The sequence below is a fragment of the Pogona vitticeps genome, chromosome 3 (assembly GCF_051106095.1).
Source record: "Pogona vitticeps strain Pit_001003342236 chromosome 3, PviZW2.1, whole genome shotgun sequence".
NCBI lineage: Eukaryota > Metazoa > Chordata > Lepidosauria > Squamata > Agamidae > Pogona > Pogona vitticeps.
The window spans coordinates 157,936,733-157,959,426 of NC_135785.1; the positions used below are offsets into that span (position 1 = coordinate 157,936,733).

The 22,694-nt window shown below is 36.9% G+C and overlaps 1 protein-coding gene across 2 annotated transcripts in view; it reads left to right on the top strand.

The window, feature by feature from the left end:
* RBM26 (RNA binding motif protein 26) overlaps positions 1-21,914 on the top strand; it is a 60,910-nt gene extending 38,996 nt beyond the window's left edge. The window contains exons 15-22 of one of the 2 annotated variants that reach the window (XM_078391397.1): positions 2,898-3,026; positions 7,483-7,557; positions 9,639-9,809; positions 10,526-10,630; positions 12,327-12,536; positions 13,624-13,710; positions 16,905-17,018; positions 21,101-21,914. In XM_078391397.1, coding sequence (XP_078247523.1) covers positions 2,898-3,026; positions 7,483-7,557; positions 9,639-9,809; positions 10,526-10,630; positions 12,327-12,536; positions 13,624-13,710; positions 16,905-17,018; positions 21,101-21,190 — 981 coding nt within the window. In that variant the 3' untranslated portion in view covers positions 21,191-21,914. The remainder of the gene's footprint in view (positions 1-2,897; positions 3,027-7,482; positions 7,558-9,638; positions 9,810-10,525; positions 10,631-12,326; positions 12,537-13,623; positions 13,711-16,904; positions 17,019-21,100) is intronic. The other variant, XM_078391398.1, reaches the window with a different exon arrangement.
* The last annotated feature ends 780 nt before the right edge of the window (positions 21,915-22,694 follow it).

Sequence of the window (22,694 nt, forward strand, 5' to 3'; positions counted from 1 at the left end):
TCTGGGTGTCGGCTTTTAGCTGTTTCCTGCTCTTTTTCCTGCTGTTTGGGGGCTACCAAGGCCTGGTAAGTGAGTTTCTTTTATTTAGTTTTAAGTTTCTGACCCTTTTTTCCCCTCCAGAAGCCTCTAAGGGGAGGGAGGGGGCACTTTTTTCCCTGCACGTAACTTGAGGGAAATTCGTATGTCGAGTCCTTATTTACCCTATAGGGCGGTTCGTAAGTTGAATTGTTCGCAAGTAGGGTCGTTCATAAGTCGAGACCCCACTGTATCTAAATCTTTTTATCATTCTCCGATATTTTACTCTTAACATTTTCTTTAATATAAGTTTCTATATCTTCTTTCGATGCACTATTACCTTTGTATAAATTTTGATAAAAATCTTGTATAATCTTTAGATTTTCTTTCATTAAACTACAATTTTTTCCTGTTTTATCTTTAATCACTCCAATTATATTTTTTGCTCTTTTAGTTTGAACCATTCTAGCTAAAAGTTTTGAATTTTTATTATTATATTCAAAAAAATTCCTCTTGGCATATATCAGGTCCCTCTGAACCCTTTCTAACTCTAAACCTTCTAATTCCTTTCTTTTAGCTTGTATTTTTTGTTATCTCTATCTATAAAATATTTACTTTCTAAATCCTTTAATGATTCTTCAATTCTTTTCACATTTTCCTCTCTCAATCTTTTTAATCTGCAGGATTCTCTTATGGCAATTCCTCTCATAACTGCTTTCATAATGTCCCATAACACGCCTATTTTATTCCCACCTGCTTCATTAAATGACCATATTTCCAACCATTCTTTCTTAACTTTATCTACCACCTCTGTGTGCTGAAAAATATTGGAGTCTATTCTCCATCTCCTGGCTTCTCTGTAATCTTTCTTAACTTTCATTTCCATCACCATCAATGCATGATCTGTTATTTTTATCACATTAATATTCGTGTCTATTACTTTTGAAATTAAATTTTGTGATATGAATATAAAATCTATTCTAGAATAACTTTTATGTACAGCAGAATAATATGTAAACCTTCTCTTGTCTCCCTTCAATTCTCTCCGTATATCTTTCAAATCCGTAGTGTTTATTATCTTACTTGGAGGGGTATCCTTTTTATTCAACTCATCTTTTTATATGTAGATTTATCTTTCAACTTATCTAAGACCATATTGAAATCTTCTGCCATAATCATATATCCTTTCCTAACTTTTTCCATTTCTTTAATCACATTTTTGTAAAATTCTCCTGGGTTCATATTCGGTGCATACACATTTACTAATGTATAATCTTCTTCCCCCATTTGACCTTGAATTATCAAATATCTGCCATTACTATCTTATTACTTCTTTTACGGCAAATTCACAATGTTTAGATAATAATATTGCTACCCCTCTAGATTTAGAAGTCCCAAACGTTTTTTCATATACAGTGGTGCCTCGCATAGCGAGGTTAATCCGTTCCGGATTAACCTTCGCTATGCGAAAACATCGCTAAACGGAAATAAAAAAGCCATAGAAACGCATTGAACTTCGTTCAATGCGTTCCTATGGCTTGAAAACTCACCGTTAAGCGATGTTGTCCCATAGCGCCGCCATTTTCGCGCCCTCGGTAAGCTGTTCTCCCCCGCTTCGTTTTGCGAAGATCGCTAAGCGAATCGCTTAGCGATCATCGCAAAGCGAAAAATCGCCATAGGGGCCATCGCTGAGCGAATGCTCCAGCGATGGCCCGGACCCCCTCGCTATGCGAATTCATCGCATAGCGAAGCACTCGCTAAGCGAGGCACCACTGTATATGTATATTTTGCAATTTGAATTCATTGACTCCATCCTTTGGTTGATGTGTCTCTTGTAGATAGATAATATCAACTTTACTTTTCTTTAATAATAATTCTATCCTCCTTCTCTTTAATACAGACCCTAGGCCTTTCACATTTAAAGTAGCTACCCTTATGTTTTTCCCCATATCCATTCCATCCTCTGCCTCTTATTCAGTCCCTTTGTGCATCCCATGAAACATAAACAAAAACAAAGACAACTAGAAAAAATAAATTCACCTACCTCTAATTCCTTATCCCTGTCCTTCTTCCCTACATATAAACACTTTTCCTCCCTCCCATTTCCCCGCATCTCACTAATGCTTGGCGCGATCTCTGGGAGGGGGGGAGACACCACCCTCACCAGTCTAGACCCCAGCTGAATCCCCATCTCCTTTTCACCCCACCTCGTATATTTATCCATATATATGCCTTCCCTCCTAACTTTTAAGATCTTTTCTTCTTTTTTACAACCCCAATCTAGTCAGATAATCCAAAACAGTAACAACAACAAAAATCACATACCACAAAAATAAAAAACCTCTAATCAAAAAGCCACACAAAGAAAGAAAATTAGAAAAAAAATATATTCGCATACACACACACACATATATATGCATATACATACACACATACATATAATTAAAAAAACCAAAAACCAAAAAAAACCCCATATTATAAAAAAGGAAGATAGAAAAAAGGAAGAAAAAAAAAGCAACCCTCCTTACCAAAAAGAAGGGGAGAAAAAAAGGGGGGGAAGGGGGGAAGGAAAAAAACAGAGGGGAAAGATTGGGGAGAAAAGGATTATTACGACATCCAATAATGTCCATTAGTCTCTTCCAGTCAAAAATATCTTCTCTCAAAGTAGCCATTGTTTTCTACAGCTTATATAAAATGTTCGTTAAGACTGGTTTTAGATTTAGTCAGTCAATATAAGTTTCTGTTTAACTTGACATGAGGAGTCAAGGTTACTTCGTGTTTTTACAATCACAGCAACAGGTATTTATCTTGGAGTGATACTTTGAAGCAATTATAAAGTTACTCATCATTTGCCAGCAAAATAAAATGGTTTCCTTCTATAGGTATTGTCTACTTCTACTGGCTTGACAAAAACAGTGTATAACCCAGCTGCTTTGAAGGCAGCTCAGAAAACTTTGCCTGTTGTTAACACTTCCGTGCTAGATTCTAGTGAAGCACAGAAGAAAAAACAGGTAAATTTAATTATCCATTTTTATGTATTAAAGAGCAAGAGTTTATTTAGAAAGCTGCAATATTTTACTATGTATGTGTCATGAGTGCTTGGATTATAAAGTAGGTTACCTTGCATTTTCCAGAATCTGTTTAGTATTCCAAGTCATTTCAGCAGTTGTGTAGTTTTCTTTATTGATGCACAGATGCTGTATGATTTAAGCCTGATATGTTATTGAAGACAATATGAAGAAGGGAGAGACAGAGAGAAACAATTCTTGCTCATATAACTTTTCTGGCTTCTAGTGTTACATGGCCTAGGTTGAAGCCTTATTGTATAGTATTTTATCTGTTTTTCAACAGTTCACTTATAATTATAATAACAGATGGCAGCTGGGATTCAGGGTGCATTCCATGAATCAGCATATTGCTTCTGACTTTCTAATCACGTGGAAAGGTTTGTGAAAACATGCAGGCTTCTTAACTGTCCTCTTATTTGTAAATTTCCAAGTTTGGAACTGGATTGTAGCATTATGTTTGCCAGTTACATTTACCTCCAAATTATACTTCCCAGCCAAAGTTAGGAATGGTTTGCAAGCTGTGGTTTAATTATGTCTGGTCTGCTGAACCTGTGGTCTTTCAGAATAATAAACAGTTCAGAGGAGATGACCATTTAGGCAATATATCACAGTGAGTTAGAAAATATGAAGGCCTTACTCTTTAAAATTGTGAAATAAGCATATTTCAGTGCCATTTACCATAATCAATATTGCCACTTTAAGTTGCCTGCCTCGAAATTGTAATGTTATTGAACTGCTTTACTGCCTTTATGTTAGGATAGGTACTTAGCAAATTGCTATTGCGTTATGTTGCAATAGTAAGCATTTCATGCTGCTTTTGCTACTGTATAGTTTTTAGATTATGCTTTTTCTTTCTTGATGACATACGAGTCTTCTAAACATTTATAACAGTGTCCATACTCATTTTGTATCTTAGACTTTGCCCCTCTTCTCAAGTCACCACCCTCCTCTCAAATAATCTTCCATCTTGAAATGCTTTTTTAAAGGGGAAAAATGTCTGATTTGTGATGTATTTTTCAAAACTTTCTATTTCCACATTATCCATTGAGTTGTCACCATTTCTTTTCCTGTTTACTGTATTTCCTCCTTATCCAAATCAATCTACAATTTCTGTCTAAAGGTTATGAATTTTTACCAACAGATCTTAAGTAAATACAGAGTATTTTCCATAATAGTTCTCAAACTGTGTTTAGTAAACAGTGTTCAGCAAGTTGCAATAATTCTATATTCACACTGAACGTGTTCCTTTAGGAATGTTGTGTGCTTATTTTAGGGGTGTTAGATTTTCATCCAGTGAAAAATAGATACAGGAAATTAATTCTTGGACTTTGCTGAGAACTTTCCTAAAATAACATAGTTTTGTTTTTAAGCAAGATTTTTTTTGAATGCTTAAGCTGTTGATGATAACTTCATGTGAGAAATATAGGTGATAAACCTTATCAGGAGCTTTCTGTCTCTGATTCTTATGTGTAAATATTTTGGTGAACTTTTGTTTACATAAAACTGGCAAAGATCTTGATGATTTTTCATTCATACGCCCAGAATCAAATGGGTATTTCGAATGTTGTTTCATCACGGAATTTAAAGTTTAAATCAATCATTTCATAGCACTTCAGCAAATCAATGCAACAAACAAAAGTTAAAAAGTGCTCCAGACCTCTCCTGTTCATTTCTGTATTTAAGATTATTTCAGTTTACACTGTTTACAATAAATCAGATTAAGTTTATCTTCTTCCTCAAACCATGGAACTCGTTCTATTTAAAAAAATCATGGAAGTAAACACAACAATATTTTTTCTAATAGTTTCATGTCTTCTCAATACCGTAATTGATAATAAAAAGTGAGGAAAAATATAGCATTGTTTTATTTTAACGAGTATATGGGCTTGCATATTTAGGCTAATACTGACTGTAGTGATGTTGATGTTGGTATCATCTTTTTTTCTTTTTCCTTCAAGTATTTTGCATTACAGTAGTTGGTTTTATCTGTATATGCAACTGCTAGTACTAGACACCATTTTGTGTTCTTCCTTTCTTATACTCTACCATAAAATACTCTTACAATTAGGAGTGTGCCATTCATATATCAGAAATCTTCATTTTGGTAGTTTCAGCTGCCAGACTCACTCCTCAATTCTGTTCAACTGGACTGTGCTGGAAATCTTCACAGCCTAGGATAGGCTGAGCTGCAGTCTAGCTGCTTCTTAGAAACAGAATTTGCACTGGTGAGCAGAGATAGTAACTTGGTTATGTCATTTCTCATAGGTGCCGGGATCAGGTGACTTATTTTACCAATGAACTTATATGATCTCAGAGAAGTAATTAAATAAGATAATTAATATTCATTTAATAAAGTAATTCTCCAATTCTGTAATAATCCCTTATTACATCACATTTTGCTAATACTGTAGTTTAGAAATGAATGACATGAACTTTTTATACATGTCTGGCTCTAATGGCTAAATTCACAAATGTGCCAGTTTTGCAGTTTGGCTTGATTACTCCCAAGAATCAAACATGTGTCTTTGTGAGAGGTCAGTGATCCATATTAGGCACTATTCTCTAGCTGTTATGTAGATTTATCCATGTTTATTCATTGTTAATGTTATTGGAGGCAAAACAATATATTCTTTGGTCACTTCTATGCTTTCCATCTTCTTTTCTATGATAAAATGACTATTTAGCAAATGAGTTCAAATAATGTAAAAGCCTGATGCTTTTTCTGCTTTGGCCAGGCAGTTTTCTCTTCTCCACATAACTTTGGGATGCATGTTTTGTCAGTGTTCTAAGAAGTGTGTTTCTTTTTAGGCTTATAGAATTCTGCACAAAGCTATACAGACAACTTTGAAATAAATTGACTAAGATGTGCAAATATTCCAGAAATATTTGTTTCTCTGATTTATACATTTTTTCATACAGACTTTACATGGTCTTCTGTATTTCGCTGTGTCTGTGTTTTCTTTCACATTTGTTCATTTTCAATTTAAGAAACTGAAGAATTTTACGCTCATTAATCTTGTTAATTTCCTTGTTATAGTTAAACTGATGCATACATTTTGTTACAGATTAAATAAACATTTATATTGTTAACATAATCAGTACAGTTTGCTGCTCATTATTTAAAGAGATGGTTCATGGAAGTCAGAGGAACAAAAGAGGAAATTCACAATTATTTACTGAAACATTCTGAGAAGCAATACAAATATGTGAAGTCACATTAGCTTTCATGATTGATTTTTAACCACTAGAAACAGCAATTTAGTGTTTATGTAGATCTCAAAGTATAGGACATAGGAAATATTCTTTCTATTAAAGGAAAAGAAAAATTTAGAATTGCTGTCCTTGTAATGCCGAAATGGTGTTGCCTGTCTGTAGTATCATAGTGAAATATCAGACTTTGTACTGTGGAGATTTACTTTTCCCTGTTAGAAAGCAATGTCTAATATCCAACTTTGGCATATATTTTGAATTCTTTGGATGGAATCCTTTTAGTGTTCACATAAGATTTTCATAATCTGCCATGGCTAATTGTAGCTAATTGACAAGGTGCCAATCTCAGCTGCACAATAGAGCGCATGACCAGGCATGCAACCGAGATATGAACTGTCAGTTAGGCACAATTAGCCACAGCAAGTTACACAAACCTTGCATGATAACCAACAAGATTTTGACCTTTTCCTGTGGTTTAAATGAATTTCCAGAATACAGTGGTGCCTCGCTTAACGGGTGCTCCGTTTAGCGACGAAACCACATAGCGATTAATTTTTTGCGATCGCAATGCGATGTTTCCTATGCGGTTTTATCGCTTTGCGATGATCGGTTCCCTGTTTCGCTTACCGATCATCGCAAAGCGATGATTTTTAAACAGCTGATCTGCGGTTCCCAAATGGCCACCGGGTTAAAAAATGGCCACCCGCTGTGTTTTTGCGCCGATTCCTCGCATAAGAGGCAGCGAAAATGGCCACCGTATGGAGGATCTTCGCTTTAAGGTCAGTTTTTTTGCCCATAGGAACGCATTAAACAGGTTTTAATGCGTTTCTATGGGCTTTTTTAAATCACATAGCGACAAAATCGCTTAGCAGCTATTTTTGTTGCATCGATGGACGTCGCTATGTGGGCACCACTGTAGTATCTATTTCCCTTTAATGAGTACAGAGATATTTTAAATTCCTGCTGAATGCACTAATAAAAAGGAAGATCTTTATAATGTTCAGAGGAGTGCTACAGGCTTTTAAAAAGTATGTAATGATGGGTTCCCCAGTCAGGGCAATTCACATGGTAAGTCAGACTTTTAAACTGTTGTGTAATTGCCCAGGAACCATGTTTTTTCAGTAAGTACAGCTGGACGGGCTCTTTTTTAAATCCAGAGTTAAGACATTCTTTGTTTTTACACTTCTAGGAAGCATTAAGACTTCAGCAAGATGTGAGGAAGAAAAAGCAAGAAATCTTAGAAAAGCACATTGAGACACAAAAGGTAATGTGTGCATTACTATGATTAGACTATTACTGAGGAACAGTATTCCACTATAATGTATTTTAAGATAAAGTGCTTGTTATATTACAACAGGATTCTGTGTTATAGGAGCAATTAAATAGAATTTAAGACACAAACAGTATTTTCAGTTTACAGTGTTTTTAGGATCCAACTGAAGTTTATGAACCTTGGTTTGGTTTGGTTTGCTCTATTTAAGTGGGACTCGTAACAAAAATTTCTTCCAGATGTTGCAAGGATCCTCTGAAATTCATTAGTGTAAATGTGAGGCAGGGTGTTGTTGGTGGGTTGTTTTTTGTTAGGTTTTTTTTTTAATTAACAATTTCTGATTCCTACATGTACACATCCAAAGGTCCTGTGGCTCCCATGGGGATCAATTTTGTCTTGGACTGCAGGAGTGGAGGTGTGTGGGAGTCTTTAATTTCCCAAAATTACCACTGACTGTGAAGTCATCCAAGTGATAATTATTTTTTTAAAATTAAAGATCTGCCCATCTCCATCCTGTGGTTCTCAACAGCTTGCCCAGATGAAAGAGATTCCCAGCAGACCTGGGGGCAGGGGATCAGAAATGTTTAATTGCTAAAAAGCTGCTGTGGCTGATGATATCACCAGCTTTACTCGACATCAGAAGCACTGTTGGACTTCAGCTACTATGTGATACAGTGGTGCCCCGCATAGTGATGTTAATCCGTTCCAGGATTAACATTGCTATGTGGATTCATCACTATGTGGGGGGGATCCCCATAGGAACGCATTAAAACTGGTTTAATGCGTTCCTATTGGGGCGAAAACTCACCGCTGTGCGGGGAATCCTCGATCCGGCCGCCATTTTCGCTGCCCGGTAAGCGAGGGCAGGGTGCGAAAACGCTGCGGGCGGCCATTTTGCGGATGTGGCGGCCATTTTGTAACCGCGGATCAGCTGTTTAAAAAACATCGCAATGCGAAGATCGGTAAGCGAAACGCTTACCGATCATTGCAATGTGATGTTTTCCCTATTAAAACATCGCAATGCGATTGCATTAGCGATCGCAAAAAACACATCGCTATGCGAATTCATCGTTAAACGGTGCGCTCGTTAAGCGAGGCACCACTGTACAGTACACGGCAAAACAGGGAGAAAGAAAAATTGGCAAAAATAGCCTTTCCTTTCCATGCATGGGGCCCGCCACTAAATTAAAATTTGTACTGTGAATAAGGAGGACTCATTCTGTGAAAGATAGTACAGCATTCACATTTAACACATAGAAAAACAGATTCCAGATGCTCACTGGAAGGACTTCATACTATTCATTTTATCCTCATGGCTGGTTTTATTGTCAAGCAAGCCCTTTAATAAAGTTTTTAAGTGCACATAGTTATATTTTCTTTAAGTGTAGTTATAGAGATGTGTGGTACAAATTCAGATCTGACCAGCAGCATCCTGCCTACCAAATGTTTTCCTGAGCTGTTCCAGTCCTTTTTTCCTGGGTTTTCACAAAAAAAAAAAATATATAGCCTTTTATTTTATTCCTGCCCCATATTTTCACCATGGGATATCACTCAGCTTGCATACATTATGAAAAACAAACCGAATAAAGCCATGAAAATATTCGTTATCATCAATTCATAAACATTAATAAAATAGTTAATAAACATCAATTTAAAAGGCCAGTTTGAAGAAATGTTCCTTCACATCCTTCCTCAAAAAAGTGAGAGAGTTTTGTAAATACTTACAGAAATACTGCAAAAACAAGTGGTTAGATGTTGTAACAGAGAGTTCTCAGTCACTGTCTTTATTCATACTGGGCTCAGTGGCTCTCCTGTGGCCCTTATACTTGAACGCGAGATATACTCTCCTTCCCTGATTTCATTTCAGCTCTGTCACTGGATTTTGTTACTCCCTGTTCAGGCGTTTAGCAGCTCTGTGTAGTACCCAGGTCTGTGGGAATTCTTAATTAAAAATTGAGTGGTCAGAAAGTGGGCTTAACATATTTGGGGTAGAAGAACATGGTATTTATATTTTAAAGATCACGAATACTATTCCTGTAGAGGATTCCTATTATTAATCAGTGCAATTTTGATAGATGCTGATTTCAAAGCTGGAGAAAAATAAAACTATGAAGTCAGAGGACAAAGCTGAAATTATGAAAACTCTGGAAACTTTGACTAACAGTATCACCAAGTTAAAGGATGAATTGAAAGGAGTCTGTTCCCCAGCAAGTGCACCACTGAAAAACATGAAAACGAAAACACAGGTATTTGGATTTCTTTACCTTCCAAATCTTTTTTCTTCATGTGTATTAATTCTTTTAAAATGTAAACAAAGTGGTAAGCAAATTTCCCAACAAAATTATGTCTTACTCTTTCTTCCATGAATCTTAGCACAACTTACATTAAATTATCCATTTCCCCCCCTTAGCTATCCCAAAATATAGCTTAGGTGAAGAGATAGTGATCTTTGTGATCTAAGAAGGCTCTGAACCTTTATCTTTCTCAACTAGATCCAGGTCTTTATATCCGTTGTTGGCTGGAGTGATGAATTGGAATCTAATGCATGTAAAAGGGTGGGGAAATTTTTACTATTCCATCACGATCATGACAGACATGTGGGTTATGTTGCATCCTAAGGAGGTTCTCATAACCTCCTTTTTCTTTTTTTCCCCTTTTTCTTTCCTTTTTCTTTATTTTTTGTCTTGTCTTTTCTAGCAGAGACCAGATCACATAGTTTATAAAAGAAACCAGCTTTATACTTCTAATTTCTGACATATTCCCTTCATGGTCAAGCCCAGCTCTTACTTTTCCACCTAAGAAACAACATGAGTCCAACTTCATTATCAGTCTTCCTTCACTTACAAATCAGCTAATATCTGTTTTGAGGATTCCCTCCTTGGGAGACTTCCAGGGAGGTTGTTTAATGACAAATTTCTTTACATTAGTTAATGCATATTAAATTGAGTCACTGATTCCTTAGATGCAAAAAGAGCTACTGGATACTGAATTGGACTTATATAAGAAGATGCAGGCTGGCGAAGAAGTCACTGAACTAAGAAGGAAATACACAGAACTGCAGCTTGAAGTAAGTGTATTTCTGTTTTGATGGTAAATGCTATTTTTTGTATTTTACTTCATATTAGTTATTTGCAATCACCTTCTGCTAAAAGGTGCCATATGGAAGAGGATTAAAGCAAACAGCATGAAACAGTATGTGCCATCAAGTCCCATCCAACCTATAGTGATCCTAATATGGGTTTTCAGTGTACATTAAATATTTAAGGAGTGATTTACCAGTGCCACACCCCCTCCCCCCAATGAGTTTCCATGGTGAGCAGGGATCCGAACCAGGTCTCATAGTCTTATCATTCCATCTTCTACATCACACTGTGTTCACATAACTGAGTTATATCCCGTTAAGTAGAGGTAATTAGACACAAGTTACTTAGACATCAATAGAATTTTGACTGTTTTATTTTAAAACAAGCTAGTGAGTCTCTTCTCATAAAATAAAGACATCATTGTGCTCTCCATTTATATTTGTTTACCTTTTAGGAGGTGAGGGGAACCCATCCAGTAAAGCTTTGTGAGTGATGTACTTTTTTAAAGTGAACCTATAGATGGCACTGTTGCTGTTCAGAACTTGAAATCGTTTGTTGAAAATGTGTCCTCCCAAAGTGTTCTTGCCTTTAAAGAAGTGTAGGCATACTAACAATAATATATTAACCAAATATATTAACCCAGATGGCTCCATGGTGATAATAGTTCCACGAAAAGACCATCGTTTAGTGGTAGAGTTCATGCCTTGCGTATAGACGTTTTCAGATTCAATTTCTGACATCTTCAAGCAGGATTAGGAGATTCCTGCCTGAATTGTCAACAGTACTGTACAAGATAAGCCAATGGTCTAAATCTATGTAAGGTAGCTTCTTATGTAGAATTATTAAACTGTATAGCAGAAAGTGATGCGAATGTTACTAATATTCTTTTATATTTCCTTTCTTCCCATATCTAGACTTCATACAATGTTGTCCTAATAGATAAACAAATAAAAAGTAGACAAGGAACTTTTTCACTATATTTTCGGGCTACCTTGTATCTTTTACTCAGTATAGCATACATACAATATAGTACAGTGGCTGAAATCCTGTTATGTTATGCTGGCATAATATTATCAGTTTATATATTGAGCAGCAGAATTAGTGCATGCTAAGAGAGCGTAGGCATTCATTATTACATTGTGACCTGCCCAATTTTGTGTGCAATAGCAAATGCCTATACTCTCTTCTTAACCTGCAGCAGGCTGTTCTGGAGATTTGTGCTGATTGCATTACGTCAGTGGGTGTAACTAATAGGAGTTTGACTAGTGCTTCCTCAAGACAAGACACTGGGATTCAGTATCCCAAAGAAGAGAAGAGAGGATTATTGAATAGACAGTGGTATGCATTTGCTATTCAAAGGGTAAAAAGACATTGTCTTTGAAGACAATGAATCCTTTCTGTGTTCACTAGCATTTCCATGAATTTACTCTGGATGTCTCTGTTTTATTTTGTGCTCTTTAAAAACAACTGGCAACTAAAGAATTAAGCTCTAAAGTGGAGAACCTCTTCTTCAGATCTCACTCTAAGAACACTCTAGGTAGGTTTACTCAGCCTTTCTCTGCTCAGATATGCAGTGTCAGGAACAATAGTAAGATCACTTAGAAAGGTAGAAGATTTACAGAACTATAATGAGAAGCACTTGGGCCTATGTGAATAATAACCATTGTTGTTACTTGTTAGGCCGCAAAGCGAGGAATTCTTTCCTCAAGTCGTGGGAGAGGAATTCACACACGAGGTCGCGGTGTATCTCGCGGGAGAGGCAGGGGAGTACGAGGCCGGGGTCGAGGAAGAGGTGTGTCTGTTCATGCTGTTGTGGATCACCGGCCTAGAGCACTTGAAATCTCTGCTTTTACAGAAAATGACCGAGAAGATCTCCTTCCTCACTTTGCGGTATGTACAAGCTCTCCTGTTCTTCCCTTCCTCCCCCCTTTTTTTTCTCTTCTGGTTGCTGAGTGAAATCCATCATTCAGCTGGTGGAATTTTCCCACCTTTTCCTCCCCCCACCTCACCAATCAAAACCCAAATTGGTTCTAGAGGGGTTTTTTTTAGCTATTCCGAGTTGGTTTTCAGGCGACACAGGGCTGAGTGGGGTTAGATCTTTGCACCTTTTTGAAGTCATCTGGATTCTACGAGTAGAAGAATGCTCAGGTAAAAAGTATTATAAGTCAAATCTATAAGGTTGCATTAGACAATCAAATGCCACACAAAGAATTCTCTAGAGATGGGAGTATTACAAGGAAGTGTTAAGCGATCATGATTCTGGCTCCTAAAACCGTAACTACAAGTTTGCTTTGATCCTTTTTTCAGAAAAGACAGCCAGCCATCATTATTCAAGGAGTCACAGCTAAGGAACATTTTGTGCATGGGAATTATTTCAATTGATGGGAAAGATTGTACACAGTTATTTGAAGTGTGTTGTAACTGTACCTGTGTATGTTCTCCACAGGAATAAGTTAGAAAGGCAGCATGGCTAGTCATTTCTTGACCTGTACAAAAATGTCTGATGGCTAGGTTTTGTTATTTGAGTTTATTTCAACATACTTCTTGTTAAAGCCAGTTTCATGTGACTTTTTCTGAAGACTGAAAATTACTAAGAACTGAACATTTTCCTTTGGATCAAAAGGCAAGCTCAAACAAAAATTCCAGGTCCCTTCAGGCCAGCTAATAGATGAAATTGTTGGGCTACTCTTTGAAATGCTGTAAGTTTCATAATGAGGGCAGTAGTGTCTGTGACATTTTAAAAATTGAGAGTATGTGTTTTCCTAGCGATTTAAGTTTGTGTATTATTCCCTCCCTAACTTGTCTTTCGTCTATGATTTCAATTTTGCTGGTTTAGTTTTATCCACAACCGCCACAGTGAGTTTGAGATCATTAGGTCACGTTGATAATCTAGGACTGTATTTGCATGATATAAGCCTTGACATTTGCTTGGAAAGGAATTGTTTCAACTAGTTGACAATGTCTTCCTCTTAAAAAGCAATATGGTGAAATTGAAGACTGCCAGATAGATGACTCATCTCTCCATGCGGTGATTACTTTCAAGACGAGAGCAGAAGCCGAAGCAGTAAGTATAACCAAATTATTTCATAGAGGCTTTTGTATCAGAGGAGATAACTGAATTTATCTTCATTTAAGTTTTATAAAGAGTTTTTGTATTTCATGTACTGGTAGTATTTCTGTTTTGTATTAACATACAGTTCTACCTAGCAGCCAAATAAGAGTGAAAAGGAGATGTCTTTTCTTCATATTTTTGTACAGTAGTGCCCCCTTATCTATGGAATCAGTATCCGCTGATTCATTCATTCACTGTCTGTAAATATTACACTAATTATTAAAAGTACTACAAGAAAAAATGCAGCAAAAAACTCACATGTTTTACCAGAATTGGCCATAGAGGGAGTTAGAGAGCATGCTTCTCTGGCTGCTTAAGGCTTCTTCTGCGAACTTTCTCCTGGAGGTTCTGGAGCGTCTCCTCCTGACTGCCGGTTTGCCATAAAAAAAGTATCAGTGCTGAGCAATCTGAGCAGGAAGTGATACAAGGTATATCCAGCTGGCTTGCTTTGCATTGAGGCCTGAGACCACACTGGCAAGCTCAGCATATGAGTAAGCGACTTTCCCAAGGCGGCAGCAACCTCTGCACTCTCCCCTCCCCTCGGCTAGCCATCAGGTTTGCATGGGTTGGGGGGCAGGACCTTTCCCCCTATATAGTACCTTCAGGATAGTTGGCAACGGTGTCTGGTTTGGGGAGGGAGATGTTCTCTACAGTCCCCTTTTTTTTAAGTGGGGGGGGGCTTGGAACAAATCCCCTACAGATACGGGTCCTACTGTATTGTAATCTAAGCTATGATATTAGAGGTAATGAGGATTTCTTTTCTGATTAATGAAAATACAATTTTTAACATTTCTTTAATAGTTTATGGGAGCCTCAACATTGGGAAATACTGGCCTCTGTTATTATGTGGTAGTTTGCTGGAGTTTCTCTTGGCTTTGTTTTCTACTTCAGATTTTAGTTAAGGATAAAGAGTCAAGACAAAATATTCTTCATACCGGTGACAAGTTCTAGAAGGAGCTGTGGCATGGATCTCTTGTCAGATTGTTTTCCTGTTTATAAATGCTAGCCTTCTAAATTTGAATATCTGACTAGCTGCAGATTTTAATGATGAAACAAAAGTATTTTCTGATATATATATATATTTTGCCCTAAAAATGACTTGTTTGGGAAGAATGAGAAACCAGAGATGAAGCTCAACAAGTATGAGTAACTGAAAAAGATTCCCTGCATATACACAATGAATTAAATAACACATATGAAGGACTGCCTCCTTCCATATGAACCTACCTGGCGGTTAAGATCTAGCCAGGGGGCCTTTTTGAAAGAGCCGTCCCTTAAGGAGGTAAGAGGGACGGCTTGTAGACAAAGGGCCTTTTCGGCAGCTGCCCCCAGACTATGGAATGCCCTCCCGACTGAGATTCGTCTGGCGCCGACGCTGATGACATTTCGGTGCCAAGTCAAAACCTTCCTGTTCCAGAAGGCTTTTAACTGAAATAATATTAGCTGTGGGTCCGATGGCAATTTTTATATATATTTTAATTGTATTTTAATTGTTCTAAATTTTATTGTATTTTAAATGTTATAAGCCGCCCAGAGACCTTTGGGTAGTGTGGGCGGCATATAGATTAAATAAATAAATAAATATGCTTATGTCATGCATAAAGTGCATTTTGGTATACTTTCCTCAGAATTTTGAAGCTGTTTATTATCAGTGATTATCGATAATTTCTCAGCTAGAAGCAGAGCAGCCTGATGAAATTAACAGAAATAGAACATTTGCATGTATGTGTCTCCAAATTAAATTTTTGCTTGCTAGTAAATCAAACATAGTAATTGATAGCGAATGTTCATGTGTAAAGCACTTACAGCTTCATAAAAGCTTTTTATGAAAAAATAGTAGGTAATATTTTACTGTCTTGAATGAAAAAGGTTTAAGTTTTATGGTCATGTATATTTGAGCTCAGGAGGGGAGGAGGATTCCCTAGTCATAAACTGTTACATTTTTATGTTTCAGTAATTTCTTTCAAAAATTACAAGTTGTTTCTGAACTCAAGTGTCTCATATATGTATTCTTAAAAATGCCAATTTGTAACATTGTGATGAGACTACAGGCAAAAAAATCCTTTCCTGAGTTGCATTTTAATAAGCAGAGAATCTTTTAAAATTTATCATAAATTTATATGTACAGATCTAAAATTTATACCTGGGGACTTTAATATCACACAATTCATGTTCAGATGTCATTGAACATGTAATTGTTTCCACATTTCACATTATGCTGTAGTTTCAGATTGTACTATAAATCTTTTGTGACTGTGGCAGTTATTTCGGAATGTTGCTAACACTGATTTATGCTAGTTCATGTTACTTTAATTTGAACATACTATTTCCAAAGCAGCCACTTAATGCATGTGGTACTTAAAAAGGCATGAATATCCCATAGGTTAACTTTTTTACATTTCAATTACTAAGGTGTTACAGCAAATGGAATCCTTTTCAGAAGGAAAAAAATCACCAATATTTTTCCCCTTTTACCATCAACTTATTTTGTTTCAGTATACTTTAGTCTAGGCAGTAATAATATATGATTTTTTTAAAAAAAAAATCACTAGTTCAAAAGCAAAATACCTGTGTGGAGATTGCTTGGTAACAATTGTTTTGTGTATTTAGTTACCTCCTTCTTGAAACAATTTCATGATTTAAAATATTATTTTTCTTCATTTCATCAAGTATACTTGGTATGGAGAGGTATAGTCTTAAAAGAACAGAAATATTCATATGTACAAACTCTGAAATAGTGATTTGTGTTAGACACTACGTTTAAGGTTGCTTTTTGTAGTCACAGCAGAAAACATGCTCGTGACTGTCTTTAGAACCGAACACATGATCCCTTAAGGTACTGAAATGTTCTCCAAGAATGCAGGCATCTATGGTGGCATTTTTATATGTATTTCCTCTTTGAACAGGATACTCCAATGCTACTTCAGCAGTTGATTTTAATAGTTTGCTTAGTTTACATGGAGTGGCAGCATAAGTCCAAAGGAGCCTTTGGACACGCAGAAACTGTAGGGATAGTTCTTTGGATCAACCTTGATTACACAGAACTTTCTCACTGTTAAACCGAGATATAGCCCTGGTACCTTTTTTTTCATTGGGCTGTAGACTTTTTCTGAAGGAGTGTTCATGGAAAATGTTGTTACCCTTAGGCTGCTATCCACGGAGCTCGGTTCAAAGGGCAGGATCTGAAGTTGGCCTGGAACAAGCCTATCCCAAGCATGTCAGCAGTAGAAACAGAGGAGCCAGAACCAGATGAAGAGGAAGTGAGTGTGGTCTTTTTATCTTTCCTTGTGAGGAGGTGAAGGAATAGAAAAAAAAAAATTAAGTGAACTTATTTCTGCTCCTGTGGTCTTCTGTTTGTCAGGTGATGGTTTCATTATATTAATGCAGTCTGTGGTCCCCGTTACTTTATTTCATCAGGATGATGTTTTTTAGGAATGGAAGGAAGACATCCCAAAACATTTACAGAATATGTTACTTATAGTGTGATTTAGAATACAACCCATTGTAGAATTGGAAATTTATGTATTTATTTCTGGCCTGCATTGAACTCCAACGTTGTCCAGTTGATCAGTGTAGGATAGTTTCACAAGCACAATTAGAGGTGGGCATTTGAGTGCAAATATAACATTATTTAAGTAGTAATGCAGAGAACCATTGGAAAGAAAATTCCCTGCTCTACAATTTTGTCTCCAGTATCTCCCATTCATTGGAAAACATTCAGTGTCTCCCATTATTCAAATATTAATTACATTTGTACCCTATCTTTCCTCAAGCAAGCTCAAAGGGGTTTGTGTAGTTCTCCTCCCCATTTTATCCTCACAATATTCCATTCTAACACTAATCACTATACCATACTGTCTCCCCATAATTGCTCTGTGACATTCATCACATTAGACAGAGGTTACTTCGCATGATTTGCTATTTTGGAAATTTAGAGAGTGTGACTTCCTCATGGCTAATCCAGAGTGCTTTATGGCTAAACAGAAGTTTGAACTTGGCCTTCTCAATCTACCTACTGCACAGAATTTGTGCTCTGAAGAAATAACATGCTCATACAAATATCTTCATGTGAAACTGTTGCAAGTACAGTGGTGCCTCGCTTAGCGACGTTAATCCGTGCAGCAAAAATCGCTGCTAAGCGATTTCGTCGCTAAGCGATTTTAAAAAGCCTATAGAAACACATTGAAACCCCTTCAATGCGTTCTATGGGCTCGTAAACTAACCTTAAGCGAAAATCCTCCATTGCGGCGGCCATTTTTGGTGCCTCTAAAGCAAGGCAACACAGCGGGTGGCCATTTTGGAACCACCAATCAGCTGGCCAAAAATGGGGCCTTTGCGATGATCTCTTCCCCTCGATCATCGCAAATGGCCCATTTTCGCCAGCTGATCGGCGGGGCGTTTGCGATGATCGCGGGGAAGCGATCCTCGCAAAGGCCCTGCTGATCAACTGGCGAAAATGGGGCGTTTGCAATGATCGCGGGGAAGCGATCATCCCAAAGGCCCCCCCGATCAGCTGACTAAAATGGGGCGCCAGGGGTGGAGAGAGACGAAGCACAGCTGATCGGCAGGGCCTTTGGGATGATCGCTTCCCCGCGATCATTGCAAAGGCCCCACCGATCAGCTGGCGAAAATGGGGCGTTTGCAATGATCGGGGGGAAGTGATCCTCGCAAAATGAATTTTCCCCATAGGGGCCATCGCAAAGCGATTTCTTCGTTAAACGGAGCAATCGCTATGCGAGGCATCACTGTAGTTGTTACACAGATTGTACCTTGCAGCATCTTTGTCCTTACTCTCCTGGAAGCCAAACCTTTCTCTCAGTTTACCAAGAGTCCTCTTGCCTTCACCTTCTCAAATTGTGCATTCATATTTTCTCATCATTTTAACACAGCACAAAATGTATTTTCAAATATTTTCTTCTTCTAGCTCATATTCATAAAAGTTGCTCTATTAAGATGTGCTTCCTGTCCTACATGTGTTGGCCTTTCTCTGGTTTGCTTAGCTAGATTATATTTACATTCACTTCCACTATTACTGAACTAGTCCCCTCTTTTCTTCAGCAAATTCCCATACATAATGGATTTCCAATCAAAGTTCCCTCAAGCATTTTGCATTTCTTAAATGTCAGTTTTTTCTAAGATAAAATTCACTAAAGCATGCAGCACAGGCATCTTAGAAGTATTGAAATAGAGTATTTGTAATCACCAGGTCCCACATATATCAGCTGTAGAGTAAATTATGAGTGAGGACTTATATTGCTTTTACTATAAATTTTGTCAGAGTTGCTGTTCCAGCATCAGGACATTATTCTGTTATTTATGCTCTTTAGTTCTGACCTTTTTGTAAGCACCTTCTCGAGGACACATATTTCATTTATGAAAATTACTTTTGTAACTTTTCACGCAGAATTGATTATCTTTAGTTCTGAACTGGTAGTATATGTTAATTGCAGAAAAGTTGCATTTATTTAAAATCATTGTTAAAGTTATTTTCTTTTCATGATTAGATATGTTTTGTTGTAGTAGAAAACAACCCAAGCATTTGTGTTTTCCTTTATTTATTCAGGCTCTGTCGTATCAAAAAAACCTCGGGACATATAGTAACAATTTTGTATTATTAGCGAGAGATTCATATGCAGTTTTAAAGTATAGATTTTTGGAAAACCAAAAATCATTAGACCATGTAAATCTTAGAAGTTTGTGGCTAAGTGAAAGCCAGTGTGGTATAGCGCATAGAATATTGGATTATGACTCAGGAGATCTGGATTCAGATTCTCACTCATCCATAAGACTCACTTGGTGACCATGGGCCTGTCACAGTTTCCCAATTTGATTGCCTCACAGGGTTGTTAATGGGGGAGAGGATAGCAATATACATCACCTTGAGCTCACTGAAAGAAAGGAAAGATGCAAGAGTAATATCATTTGGTCAGTAGATGGGACTGAATTCCCTTTTGCTCCAAATTAGAATACTGACTTGGTTGCTGTCAAGGTTCAGGATTACAAAATTGCCAACTTAAATGTTGGTGATTCTCATATAAACTGGCTGTAATCAAATCATTCAATTTAGGTACAGTGTGAACTCATAGTTTAGTGTTGTTATCACCAAGCTTTGGACTTGTGTGTTCCCTTCTTATTATTAGGTATCACTGCAGAGAGAAATTTGTAACTTTCTGTTTCACAGTAACTGTTACTACCTGCTATTCCAAGATCATATGTATCAACTGCGGTGGGTTCCTAGTGGTTCCCCACTTGGGTAGCAACTGTTCTTAGACTATAACTCCCGGAAACTCCAGCCAGCACAACTAGTGGGGAAACCTCTGGGAATTGCAATCCAAGAACACCCGGGTTAACTACAACCCAAAGTGGACTACTTCAGCCAAACCGTAGTTAAGAGCCTTACCACATTTTTTCCGGTTCACACATGGGCATAAACTACTGTCCATTAAAAACTGATGGAGAAGTTTTCAGACTCTCCTGAGGAGAGGGGAGCACACGAGTGGATAGTTCATTCAGCTACTTACTGCCTGGCTGTGTTTTAGTGCTAGATTCAAATGAAGCCACTGAATGCATTCACACATAATTTAAAATCAAGAGGTAGCACTACATTCACTATCCTCTGTAAACTGAGCAATACCTTAACCTCCTGCATTCTCCTCTTCTACTAGGGAAAAGACTCTTGCTGAGCTTAATGTCGCCTTTCTCAATTCTTTGTTTGGCATTACATGCAAACCAGGAATTGTGCTTTAAAACTCTAGCCAATTGTAGAACTGTTGTTGAAATTCAATTTAACAAATAAAATTTGTCTCAAACTAGAATTCCTGGTGTGTATGGAAAGATCAACCAGCATTTGCAAAAGCCAATTCTCTAGTACTTTTCTTGATTTCTGGGGTGGAGTGGGTGGCAGTGAGGCTGAAACTTCATAACCCAGCCTGTTATGTCTTTCTGTCTGGACGTCAAATAATTTTAGACATTAGCTGCTCTTTTGAGGTTTGGTCATTTATAAAACAAATGAAAAATGTTAAGAATTTTAGTTGGATTGCTTTTGCAATTGTTGTTTAGTTATCAGCAGCATAAGAGACAAATTCAACATAAATAAATCAGAAGATACATGTATATATTTTATTCTATTGAGGTGTTACTTCTGTTAACTTTTATAGAAAATGAAATAAATATTTTGACAGAAGATATTAACATTTTGAGTCTCATAGATCTTCTTGAGTTTTCTAATCCTGTCAGGCAACAAGAGCAATTTATACTAGTACCTCTGCCACCTTACTTTTTGTTAATGAAGTGCATTTCTTTAGTCAATCAAGTTGTTCCTTAATAAGCATTCCCTTTGTAGTTTCAGGAAGAATCCTTGATAGATGACTCGCTGCTTCAAGATGATGATGAAGATGACGACGACAACGAATCGCGTTCTTGGCGAAGATGATTCAGCTTATTACTGACAATGCTAGAACTGTACCTATGTTGCATTAGCATTTCCTAATGTACTTTTGCATATTTGTACTACAAGAAGTTTGGGTGAAAGTGCTGAGTTTCAGATAAGACACGAACAGCTGATTGATCTTGTATTTTGAGTGATTGATGTTCAAGTTGCATTTACATTTCGGTAAATGATTGCTAAAGACATCACATTAGGAACATATGCAATGTTTTTATTACTTCTAAGGAAACATTATGGAATTCTTTGGGTTCTTTGTAATTTAAAGAATTGGTCACATAGCAAAATGACCAAGAGTTGTTACAACATAGACTTTCTTTGTTTTATTCCAAGTATGGAATGGATTTGCATTTAAGATCCTTGTGAATGTTTTCAGAAATGATAGATAACAGTACTAAACTGAAGTCTCTAAAGTTATGTATTCATAATATTGCATAGTAGTATGCTTAGGCTTTACTACGTACTAGCCTTTTGTTGGATTTGTGTACGTATTTTACGTATGAGTTTTAATGATACAGTGTATGACCGCTTTGCATATATCTCCTTATCACCTTAAGATGTTTAAAAAAATAAAGAAATGGAATGGTCTTGGGGGGAAAAAAAGAAAAAAAAAGCAATAATGAAGTTCCTATGGCCCATGATGAAAAAAGAAAAATTAAAAAAAGAAAAAAAAAAGAGAAAGACCATTCCAAGTGGTGATCCCCACCCCACCCATATTCAAAAAAAGAGCTGAATCACTGACATCCTTTCATCTTCATTAACTAAAATAATATAGAACATAGGTCATTGAAAGCATGCTTAGGTTACACATATACCATATACTCAAAACCTTTTGCAGCACACTACAAGTTGCAGATCTGGCTCCTGAATGTCAGAATGAGACTTTCAGTTAGCATTCTTGCTTCATTAATGGGGCATTCTCACATCTGGGGAACCGGTGAGTTCTTCTTCCTTGTAGGGCAAAGGCTTGAGTTTTAAGATCCACAGCAAAATGAATTGAAATTCTGGTAAGTATAAACTTTACATATTATTTATTAATTTTTTAAAACTACAAAGAATCAAAAGTAGAGATCTGTGTCTTAATGGACCTTAGTTTCAAAAGGATGCAAGTGGCAGGGAAAGCAAGCAAAAGCATGACAATTCTGCAGCTAGGTTCCGTCGTTGCCCCTCTAAAGCTACCTTGCAACTGCAATTTCACAACAGATTATAGTGTCTATCTTGCTCTTGCATTCTTCTTCCATTCCCCCCCCCCCAAAAATTTTAAATGTAATATTTAAAGAGACAAAATGGCTACCTGCGGAAGTCTGACATTTGTTGTAATTATGTTCACATTTCAAATTATATCCAATTTAAATTTTTTAGACCAGTTGAACATGGAATTGACGGCTGTTCTTATACCATGTGAGGGTGAGAGGATGAGGAGGGAGGGAGAAATCACCTAGTACTAGAAGTAGGTTCTCAGAGAAATTAGATAAAGCAGATAAATTAAATT